The sequence below is a fragment of the Nestor notabilis genome, unplaced genomic scaffold (genome assembly GCF_000696875.1).
Source record: "Nestor notabilis isolate BGI_N333 unplaced genomic scaffold, ASM69687v1 scaffold9635, whole genome shotgun sequence".
NCBI classification, from domain to species: domain Eukaryota; kingdom Metazoa; phylum Chordata; class Aves; order Psittaciformes; family Psittacidae; genus Nestor; species Nestor notabilis.
In genome coordinates this window covers 38,694-51,282 of record NW_009930626.1, presented here as the reverse complement: position 1 = coordinate 51,282, position 12,589 = coordinate 38,694, and the positions used below count along the sequence as shown (strand labels likewise).

General features: G+C 36.0%; 1 protein-coding gene across 1 annotated transcript in view; it reads right to left on the bottom strand.

The window, feature by feature from the left end:
- Positions 1–12,589, bottom strand: part of ITSN1 (intersectin 1 (SH3 domain protein)) — a 100,351-nt gene that overhangs the window by 80,546 nt on the left and 7,216 nt on the right. Inside the window, exons 4-8 of the mRNA XM_010015489.1 lie at positions 6,209–6,369; positions 4,577–4,756; positions 3,857–3,950; positions 1,092–1,192; positions 394–457 (exon numbers count right to left, since the gene is read on the bottom strand). Coding sequence (XP_010013791.1) covers positions 394–457; positions 1,092–1,192; positions 3,857–3,950; positions 4,577–4,756; positions 6,209–6,369 — 600 coding nt within the window. The remainder of the gene's footprint in view (positions 1–393; positions 458–1,091; positions 1,193–3,856; positions 3,951–4,576; positions 4,757–6,208; positions 6,370–12,589) is intronic.

Genomic DNA, 12,589 nt, shown 5'->3' with positions numbered 1-12,589 from the left:
GTTCTGGATTAAGCTTCCTTTTGTACTACCTGCACAAATGCGTAAGTTTCACTGGTGCTGTACCACATATGGCCAGGGACGTGGAAGACATAGGAGGCTCAACATCTGGCCTGCCTAAAAACCCCATAACTGAAACCCATCTTACAAAACATCTATGTGCATAGTGTAAAAGATGCTATTTTTTAATTTTAAGTAACATTAATATAAGCATATCTGTGCAGGTTTTGTTTTATAGTGTCATTTAACCAAAAGCAGTACATAAAGTTATACGTTAAAAGAGTAACATGTAATGATTTATCAGTGGAGGGAGATTGAAAAGGGAGAAAAAGACCACAGTATACAGTATAGAGGTTCAAGTACTGTTTCCAGTTTGATGGAAATTGATAGATTTACCATATTGTAGCCAGTTGAGCCTGTGGTAAACTTGACTGCATAAGAATAGTTCTTGCTTGTGGACCTAACAAAGTGAAACAGGGATTAACAAATAAGCAACTTTCTCCTTTTCTTGCATTACCATGGAGCTAACGCACAAGGGGAGCTTAGTTCTGAATAGGTAACACTGAAGAGATGTTATCAGCGTGAACTAGGCTTGCCCCCAAAGGAAAAAACTAAAAAAAGCCCCATAACCCTTCCCCTCTCAACAGATTAAAAAAAAAAAAAGAAAAAAAGAAAAGAAAAAGGTAAGCTATGAAAGTCAAAGAGATTCTCCCAGAAGTAGTAAAACTAAGCCAGTGTATCATTCCAGTTAGTTTCTGAAACTCAATAGGCACCCTCACCAGTGGATGAACTGAAAGTGGAAATGGCTGCACAAGTTTTCACATAACCCACTGTTACCTTTCCACGAATCATTTCCCAGTGCCAACTTACTTTGCAGAAAATAAAGGAAAGAAAGTGATAAAATGATCCCAGTTAGAATGAATATTTGTTTCTAAACAAGATCATTAAGCAGTTGGGACATTCGAACAGGAAAATATTGATGGCAACACCAGAGAGAGATGACAGTCTTTTACTATGTGAACAGCATTCTAAATGCTATTATAATTGGCTTTTTACAGATGGAAAAAAGGAAACAACAGAAACTGCTTCAATACCTGTTAAGTGTCCACTCATTGTTTTATCATGGCTATTGAACAGCTGTCTGTACTTCAGTCTTGATGATTGAGGTACAGCCCACTCTGCCACAGGAGGCACACTAGAATTAGAAAAAGGATAAGAAGAAGGGGAAAGATAATTTTAAATCTAATCACATGAAGCTAATAGGTACAACATCATGACATACTGCACAGAGATCAAGTTTTATGCTCAATATAGTTCTTTGCACAAATCTTCCCTTCTATTCCTGAAATCACAACAGGTTTGATTTCTTGTTTGAAAACATTTATCGTAATTCAGTGTCTTAGAAGATGGTTTTTTGTAAAGTTGAATGACAGGCCTAAGAGTTTTGCTTTTTTCTTTACTAGCAGAGAATTAAGTAACCTAAACAGTTCGCAGTGAAAACCTTTTACATAAACATACAACAGGAAATGCCTGACCACAGTCAGCAGAAAGTAATACCTCATTTTACCCTGCCTTTAACCAGTTGTGTTAGCCAAATAATTTATAAACTGATTAAGGAAAACAAACATAAAATATACTGAAAACATTTAAAAAGCGTGAAAAAGCCATATTTGAAAGCAATCAATGTTCTCATAATGGAGCTCAACTGACAAACATAATATTCCCAATTCTAATTCATTCACATAATAGGTTGTGTTGAGTGCTGTTATTTGTAGCTATGATTTCCCATGTTTGAAGGCTGACAAGTCTTCATACTGAAAAACAATGAGCATAGTCTTTATCTTTAGGCACATTCAAACTTTTTTCAACCTAAACAAAAAAGGACAAAGACACACACACAAAAAAGCAGCCAGATTAAATAAGCATTTGTAAGAGCACCAAATTACACTTTAAAAAAAAAAAGAACCAAACCCAGCAGATCTCTTTTCCCTGTTCCACTGAACAGATAGCACAGAAAGATCTTCCAAAGTTGAGCTAAGAAGGATTATAGGAACACTCTACTAATTGACCTCATATCCTATTCTCACATGACAACAACTGAAACACCTAATACCTCTATTTCTATTTTCTATTTCCAAACTATTGTGCTTTAATAATCCTCTGTCATAGGAATAAAGCAAAAACAAGCTGCATTTTATGTAATGAAAACAAGAATTGAAACTTTAAAAGCTGACTATTTAAGTTTTAGCCGTGCGAATTCCTCCCTAACAAGTTTTGCTAGATTTGGAGTTTCCACACATTAAGTCTACTTTAGTCTTTACCTATATTTGTACCTTGATCTGTGAAGTAAAGTTACTACACATTAAGTAACAAAACTCTCCTTCACAGATACTCAAATGGTAGTTTTGGAGGAAAAATGGCTGGAGGACAAAACAGTTCACTCCAGTATGCCAAGCACCATACATGCCAAGAATTCTCTACTAGCAACTTGACAGACAGAATTATAAAAGCACCACAAATAAAATTTTGAATTTCACCCTTATCAAAATAATTCTCAGTTATGAAAAGAAACCCAAACAAACAAAAAACCCCTTCGACTCTACATTTCAATTTAATGGGTTTAGCTTTGATTCCTCCCTTTCTATAAACTCTGCAGATCAATTACTTTGCTATCTGTTTTCTCCAAAACAAAACTTGTAGACACACACCAGTGAATAACTCGGCATTAGCAGCAGTCTGAGAATTGCTGGCAGACATTTCAGAGTTACTGAAATATTAGTGCTGGAGATGAGGAAGCTCCAGTCCCAGCCCAGAGTTAGAGAACCATGCAATTTCACCTCAGAAAATAAATAATCTCACCTGAGGTTCAGGCCTCTGTTGGCAATAAAAGCGACCAGCCAAGATTCAGATATAGTTAACCCCAAAACTATAACAGTTCTCCTGTGGAATATCTAGAAGCCATTTCAGCTGATGTTTCTTGAACTCCATTCATCATAAATACTAAGTGATGTTATAGACAAAGCAGATAACTTCTTGTATCTCTGGAAATTATATCAGAGCATCACTATGTTCCTAATACTACTAGATTTCAAAGAGAAAATTAATTGTTTGTTTTGAAAGATTTTTAATCCTATTTGCCAATAATCAGTAGTGTGGCTTATCTAATACCAGGGCACAAGAAAAAAAAAAAAATTAAGTAACATCCCAAGCCATTTTCTCCTTGCAAAAAAATCTGTAGTACAGACCTGTAAGAAAGTTTAATTTATAAACACTTTGGGAAATTACTCTTTTACCACCTCTAGGGAAGTCTGATTTTGTTAGATGCATTTCATTTTGCCTAACCATACCTTTTCTTAGGCCTTGAAATAACCTAAAAGCCTTTTAGGAGATTTTTCATGCAGAACCTAAAGAATACACAAGAAACATTCATGTGGAGTGCACTTAAAATATGAGAACTATTAAATATATGGCTTTTAAAAATTAACCTACAGTTGTTAATTTTAAAGAATATTGCTTGTTATGTTTTCACACTAACAGGAGCAGGGCCTATGCAGTATTACACAGTGCAGATTATGTTTACAGAAGCAAATGCTTTTCTAAAAATTAAGTTTCCAAGAGTTTGCAAATAGTGTCAACACATATTGTAACAGTTAATTATTGTATTTCAATGATTCATTACTCGTGGAGCATTCCTTGTAAAACCACAGCATCCTGTGAAATCCTGAAGTAGCATCTCAGCAGGAATTGATTTCTGCAAGTAAATATTATTTCAGAAAACAACTTTGTGAAAGGGAAGTCATCTTTCTAACTCTGAGGAACCAGATACACACACACACACGCTCATTCCCTACCAACTCACCTAGCCACATCAAATGATTGTGCCTTCTGCAGTTTTGCATTTAGCTGTGATCCTGGACCAGATCTAGTAAAGGAAGAACTCTTTGGCAATGTGGCTGTAAATAATAGAACACATATATTTATTATATTACCATTTTAAACTGTAGAATTTCAATGTTGTTCATTTAGATCCTAACATCAAATACAAGCATTATGGTTCTTTTGATGGTATCCCTTTTAAAAATAGTAAGATAAACTAACAACGCCTAACAAAATAGGTGAAAACACACTTCCCTCATGTTTTTACTTTCACCGTTTTATGCAAACACCATTGATAACAAATTAGATTAGGATTAATCTAATTAGATTGTGTTAGAAGTCATACAAAGTCCAGTATTTTAGAGTAATCCCAACAAACAGCACTACTTCAGTGGTTATAAATAGATAGTATAGTACCATTTTCCAGTTTGCTGGCAAGCCAGATTTATTACACAGGGTTAATATTTTGCTCACTATGACTGACTGTTACACTATGGTATGTCTATGTTTCTTCTTTTAACTTTTATACAAGTTTGCTAACCAATTACATTGGGCTAAACCAAAGTACAATCCTTACCCAAAGTACTCTTTAAAGTAAGTTAGAACGGCTAATTCAATGTCTACTCTTCTCTGGATCCAAAGAAAATGTTAAAATAATTTGTTAACAGCAAGAGAGTAAACAAAGTCTCAGTATGTAACATACCAGGATGAGCAAAAGCAGGTAGAGGCTGTATAACAGCAGGAGCTCCATTAGCCAGGGGAGGTACTGCTGCTGCAGGAACAGAAGATACTAATGGTGGAGACATTCCTACTACTGGAATAGATGCCATTGGCACTGGGGCAACTGATGTAAGAGATGGCATGCTGGCAATGCCCCCAATACCTAGGGGCAAGAAAAAGATATTTTTTCTAATCTAGACACTCCTAATAAGATACAACAATTTAACTGTAGCCTGCAACCCAGCAGTAAAAGCAGAATTAAAGAGCAAACTGAAATGGAAACTTCCACACAACTTTTGAGAGAACTCTTACAGTTCACTGCACCACTAGTATGGCAGGGGAACATAAAACAATGCAGAGGGAACAACATACCACTTTATAATGTATGCATATAACATCACACTGGATGCAACACTGACCAAAAAAGTCTATTAGCATTTGCTGAAGAAAAGAATTGTTTGCCTTGAACTAAATGAAGAGCAGCACTGCCAACTTCCAGTGAGTAATGAACCCAAAGCCTACATTTAGCCACAGCGGAAAAGAAAAAGATTCAGGATAACTCTTTGCAGCCTATTGTCAAGATGAAACAGTGCAAACCTAATAGGGTAAAGCACAGTAATGAGGTATTTAAGGTGTATGCACTTGCATGGATAACAGGGAGGTTAAGGAGTTCCAGTCATGTCAACAAGGCATGTGTATGTGCAAATTAAATTTTTAAATTAAATTAAAATCACAGATTTTGCTGGTTTTCTTGTTTGATTTTATTACGCCTTTTCTCACTTAAGCCAGTATTTGCACTCTTCAGATACACTGATTTCTTACAGTCAGAAATAAAACTAACTGTAAAACTTGTGGAAGCAACAACCAATCAAATAACATGGTTGCACACAGTTTATCAAATGCACTGTTCTTTTTTCTTAAGGACAGCAGTGATTCTCAGGCCCCAACTAACTTGACTCACAGTGACAACTAAAACAGAAAGGTAAAGAACCACTCTCTACAGAATACAGCAGAACACCAAGGTGTCAAACATGAGATTCAGCTTCATTTAGTTACTTTCTTCATCATCCCATTTTCTCTACTTTTTACCTTGAAATGATGGTAACTTTGGCAGTACTTAACGATGAGAACTAAATCAGCAGCTGTTCTGCTAATCACAGTGCAGTGCTGTTTGTAAAATAATAGCAGAGAGATGCATTACTACCACGACTTGTAAAAAGTCAAAAAAACATAGCTAATCTTGCCAAAGCTGGAGATCCCTTGATGATAGCAGTTTAAATAAAAACTCCATCACTTCAGAATGTACTAGCTCTCATATCTGATGCACCTTTTCTTCCCAGAAACCCTTTTGTTTGGAACATGCAGGGAGCTGTGTAAGAAGACCTGAAGCAAACAGGACCTCAACTTATGCTATTCAGTATGGTTGGGTGATAAAAGCTCATTGAGATGGGGTTTTTTGGAGCATGCGCAGGCATGTGGCAGCATTTGGCTTTGAAACCATGTACTTTTAGAAGTATTTTTTCCTAAAAGTTTCTTTTACAAACTGCAAAAAACAATCAAATTCAACTTAGGTTGCTACACTACAAGCTAACAAGGAGGAAAACAAAGACCTTACCAAATCCTGGTGCACTAGGCAGAGCAATAGGTGGCTGCTTCATGACAGGAGGCAATGCAGATGGGAGTTGATAACCTTGTAGTTTTAATTTGATAAGTTTCATAGCTATTGAAAACTCCAACTGATCCATCCTCCCATCATTGTTCATGTCAGCTAGAGCCCTACAAAATACGTGATTTTCACACTTAGATTCTTAACTTATGAACTTCAGGAACTGACCTAAGAATATGCACACACAGGCATGTATGTTTAAGACTAATTAATTTCCATTAAAATATTTATGTAAGGATAAAAGTGATCATAAAATAGGACACTGTTTAAACCGAGAGCTTCTTGGCATGATTAATGAATATTGCTTAATTCACTTTTCAGTTCTTAGAGGAATTACAGTGGAGCATGTAAAGAACAAGAATTAATGTAGTTCTACAAAAACTTTGCAAAATCACACAAATGAAACTACATGGTTCTGCAAATAGCACCACAGAAAATCAAGTTATTTAATCTACAAATCAGTACTTTAGCTACACTTAAAATAAAATGTTCTTTAATTCTGCGCGCTTTACTAAACATTTGTTACATCTGCTAGCGTACAAAGGTTTTCGGTTAAACAATAGTACTCAAGATAAAACATTGAGCCTAGACCTTGAATAGGCTTTCATGTAAAGTACTCTGACTTAAAACAGTCTTCTTTTTGTTTCTTCATTTGATGGTTAAGAAAACCATGCTCAGCAGGGAATAGGGCTGGGCAGTTGGGGGGAGAGAAGCAGGAAGAAGGTTAGTTGCTGCAACTGCAAACCAAAAAAAAAACCAGTAAATGCACATTAATAATGTAATTAGTTATAAACTTAGTTTAAAACATTATGCTTATTTCTTTGCATTCATTTGAAGAATTAAGTGCACACTGCAGTATTAGAATAATACATATTTTAAAGCTCATGAGTACATTTACAAGTCATGTAAGTGACAACACAAAGGACCCTTGCAGTCTAGTTAAACTAGAGCTCTATGTCTGATCAAATCCCTGTCAAGGAAAGCTTTCATGCAAGTATGTGAAAAGTTATCAAAAAAGTACTGCAATAAATTGACAGCTATTTATAATTGATACTTAACAGCCAGGTAAATGCAATGGCAAAGCATTTACAAAAATGAAATCCCTCCCACCTCAACAAAAAAAAAAACCCTAGGAAAACTCAGTGAAGAGACAGATCCCAGCAGGGGTTGCCACAGGCCAACCATACATCTTACAAGTTCCCCTGATTTAGATCACCAGTAGCATTTCCCCCAAAATGGAGACACTCCAATCCCTCTCAGTACTTTTAAGACAGTATTTGCAGTGGTGTAAACTGTCTTAATCCCCCAATTTTGATGTCACAAGGCTAAATAATACTACTGACAACCTGGCAGCAGTATCAAAACAAGAAAGAGAAAGTCTGGTGAAGGAAACCATAGACTCTGAGGCTTACAGTTAGAAAGAAAAGTATGCACTGCACCACTCCCTGAAAGATGATGAATTACTACATATACTTCATTGAAGAACAAATTTTGGATGTGAGAACTTCTAGGTGTTATTCGCTAAAGCTTCCTACCACAGGGAAGTTTAATTTACACGAAAAATCTGTCTGCTCTTTTGTAAGTTTCAACTTTCCTCTAATCCCACTACCACCAAAACTTTGGAAGCCTAAATTTAGTCTAAACTGGCACTATCCTGAGACCCATACAGCACAAACTGATTCAGATTCAAGTTTCAGTCACAATCATCTGACAAATAATCAATAAAAATGATCCTACTGTAGCAGCCAGACTTGATATATGGTAGTCCAACCAGCAGAAGGAAGAAGGAAGGCCAGCATGGCAAACCTGGGCCAAGAGAAGTATCAATTTGCAACGGGCATCTCCTCTTCCCTGCAGGACACCACTGCTCTAAAGTCTCAGCTTCTGATTACTCTTCCACGAAGACCACGCAACACACCAGTGCTTCCTGATGTACTGGCAGGCCAAGTTAAAGTGGAAGACGCAACGGTTTTGTCTTCACACGACTTGCAGAAACAAGTGGGAGAACCCTAATGAAAGCAGAAAAGCCTCCCTCCTATGAGTGTTAACAGCAGGCATAGACTGTAACAGCTGTTAATGATAAATGCATGTTATAAAATGAGAGTACAGTTACTTCTAGAAAATAGTTAAGAACACAAGGTAGGCTTCTCACATTTTGTTATTGAGGTTATCCATATTCCATTAATTCTGAAGTACAATGGCTTTCTCTGGACATAAAAATACTAATCATTAGCTTCCATCTTATTCTTCTGTCCAGTGGGGTGTACATACCACAAGCCACTATATATAAACCTGCAAAAAGACTACATGTATGCAGTATATAGTGCTTTTCCTCCTACACAATGAAATGGGTATAAACCTCAAAAACTGTTTATTATCTAAAATTTTCTCTACAACCGAAATGTTTGTATCAACTCAAAATTCCTGTAAAAAGTCCATTTTTAAAGGATTTTTAAGGATTCCATAGCTTAACTATGACAATTAAGAATATCCACTCTGTTTATTTTTCAACTACAGTATGGAAGTGTCCCACAACATGCTGTAGAATTTTTGCTGCCCAAAAATCACTTCTTAGGCTTACAAGGAATAGTATTACTCACTACATTTTTATTTCCTTCTTCATACACCTTTTACTTTTTATAATCAAAACAGTTCATGTAACATCTATTGGTCACCAACTATTACCAGCAATGTTAGAAGTCTCACTTAGGAAGAAAACGTGCTGCAGGTCTTACAAATCAAAAACATCCAAGAGGCAAAAGGTATTTGGAATGTTAGAAACTTAATGGCTAAATGCATATTCTGAAGTAGTCTCATCTGTGGGGTTTGCACTAGAAAGTAAACTGACATACAGTGAATGAACAGTGAGGGTAAGAAAGCCTCATTAGAAAATTAAGACTCTGAGGAACACTGGAATCCAGGAGCAGATAATTCAATTCATCTAACTGATACTTACAGACAGCACACCTTTCTGAAGGCAACCAAAGAAAATTAGAGAACATTCAACAAGCAAAATGCATGGTGTTTTTAATGGAAGTTCAGTTCAAAACTTGCTTATCTGTTCTTCTGTCAGATGCCCAGTGGAAATGGGTAGTGAAAAACGGGCTTGTATAGCTAGCAAATTAAAGATGTGCACAGGAACAAAGCTAGAGAAATTGATCCCGATAAACTTATTCTAGCAGATCTTGGACTGTACTCCAAGAAGTCAGTGGTCTTCCCAAAGACAGCTTGTTCCTCAACATACAGAGACATCAGTGAGCTCCATAGTGACCAACTGGCACCAACAGCTCAAATAAATAGTCACAAAGTTCCCTACATCTTTGCTTTTAAGCAAAGTGATTACACAAGTTGTATTTATAATAGTCTTATTTGTTCAACCTAAGAGGCTTCTACACATGCAAATACTCTGAGTTACAAAATTTAAGCCTTTCCATGGCCATGAAAATCCAGTGAGAGTAAATAACATAGTGTAGGCAACCTTGATTCTGCAGGCACTATTTAGAGTGTACAGCTAGAATACAGTACCTCTTTGCATTCTACATGAGAAAATATTAATTGTCCAGTAATAAGAAACTTTGATGTGCACCAGACTCATTGCTCTAATTGAACTCCTATATACATAATCATCAGTAGCTTTTAATTTTACATTTGACCACCTGTCAACTCATTTACATCAATAGCTTTGTTATTTAAATTAACAGCACAAAGTGAGAAAAATAATGTACACAGTACAGAATTTATACACATTCTTACAGCATGCTAACAAAAATCAGCTTGTGTCTCACAAAATCTTTAGTGCAAGCGTAAGACAAATTTTCATTTCTAATTACTGAACCTAGTATCATGCTGTTAGATTACAGTGCTATTTTTGAATAAACATCACCTTAAATGCAGTGAGTGGCTGACAGTACACACCACCTGCTCTGCCTCTAATGAAATTTGGAAGAATGTAATGTCCTTAAATTTGTTTCATTTAAGGTCTGGCCAGAACCAATGCAGAGCAGTAAGTGGATTAAAACTTGACTAAATATTTATCATATTTTATACAACAGGCCTGTGATTATAACGGGGTTTTCTACTGAGAATAGCTGCAGTGGGCTTCATCACAATGCTAGCTTTCAGGTGTTGACAAAACTGTTCCCCTGCAGATCTTCTCCTCCTCCTTTACCTCCTCTTTTCTGCGGAATGCATTCTGCATTTATGAGGCACAGAAACTATGCATGTACAGGGTTGTTTTTTTTTCCCCATGAAATATGGTTATGACCAGCCTACCTTCATGAAAATAGCACAGTGTTAAAACAAGGAAATCTCCTTGCAGTCCAAAAAATCTGGATTTATTTAGCTTTACATTCCCATATTAGATTATACAATCACATGTTGCATTATAAAATGTGGACATAATTAGTGAGGAAAATTATGTCTTTAGCATCAGTCATTTAATCAATGCACGTGTAGTAAGACTTACAACTCATATAACCTCGTATAACCTTACACCTCATGTAAGTGTGGGAGTAAAAGGTTGTACAAAAATTTAAGAAGGTTTGAGAAGCATATGTCAGAAATAAGTCAACCAGCGGCTTTAGTCTGTCCTGAAAAAATAAGTGAGCCCTAAATGCATGAAAAACAGATGGCATTGATTATTTTAGTTCTCATTTAATTCCAGAGAAACAGGCTACATAGAAGTTGCTTTTTGAGGCCACCATTCATAATAGCTTTAGAAGAAAGCCAGATTATTGCCTACTTAAAAACAGTTACCTTCCAAGCCACTGCAGTCTCAATTCAAAGCCTACTTAGAGTCTTCTTAATAGATTACCAGCTTGGCAGACTCCAAAGCTTGTAAAAGGTAGAACAGTAAATATGTTGTCATGACAGACCTTACTAATTCCAGTAATTTGCCCCACTGAGGTCCTGGAGACTTCTTTTTTCTTAAATGAAAGATGAGTAGAAGGGACATGAGAATGCTCAATGCTAAAAATCATGACGCTGCTATTTTTAAGGATCATGAATTCTGGGGAAGCTTTGATTAATAGCAGAAAGAAATTACAAGATATGCTCGTTAGAGTGTCATCTTCTAAAAGAAATACACCAACAGCAGAAAATTCTCAAAGTAGCTCTTGAGGCAGAAGATATTTAACTAGTACTTCAGCTACCTACCTAGCATTTCCTGAAGTTCCAGTGAAAATAAGCTTTTCATGATACAAAAAAGGCAATTCAGTTTTAATTAAAATTAAAGACAGTGAAATACTCTCACTCATGAGATAACACATTTCGAAACTCAGAGATAGAAGGTTTGCTTTTACTGCGGAGAGCTCTGAAAGCAGGATGGTCAATCACTCATTAGGCCAATCCGCCCTGCAGTTCCTTTCCCAGTTGCGTTTTTCTTTACAAGAATTTTCATAGCCAACAAAACAGATGAAACCTTGTATTAAGATAAGCTTGTCTACATACAGTTGTAGGTAATCCTTCATGAAACAAATGCTAGGCTCTTATGTGGCAGGCAGATTAATACTAGCAACTGCATTCAAAATAACTAGACTCATTAAGAATAGGAAAACACTTCTAAAACACAACATAAACACACTTCCATATTTCTAGGATCAGAAAATTAATTTGAAGAGTTTCACAAGTTGCTCTAACTCAGATTAACAAGTTTCCTTCCTTAAAGACTGTTGTACTTCCCATTCTCTCCCATTAGTAATTATATTCTATTAAAAAAAAAAAAACCCAAAAAACAAAAACAAACAAACAAACAGAAAAAACCTACCATCTAGTCAAGAAATAAAGATTACAGATAGAAAGGAAGTTTTATGCAGCTCATCTCTCTCTGAATTTTGGGATCATTACTTCAGAACTTCTCCTACTATTAAAATACTCATGGATCTATGTCAACATTAATAGAGATTTAGATAGGAATACTCTGATGTTGTCTATTAATCCACAAAGCAAGTGTGGCCCTTTGAGATCTTACCCCTGGGAGCTAAGACAAACAATGATACACATATTTCAATGCAGTCTTGAGCATATTGTGACGTCCTTTGCAGGCTGCAAAGGACTTCTTGCCACTAAACAGTCTAACTTCTATTGTTTCTGTGCGACAGCAGTAATCCATGGTAGGTTACATTCACTGATAGATCAAAAGGGTTAAATTGTCCAAGTTGTGGGAACCAAAGGGGGGAGGTCCTTTTTCTTTTTTCTATTTTTTATTTTTTATGTTTAAGGGGACTTACTACCACCATGCAACTATTCTCCTACTTGGTTATTCTAATTACAACTGGGAATATATATGTCATCTAAATTTTTACTTAAATATTTACTTCTCTTACTTCAAAG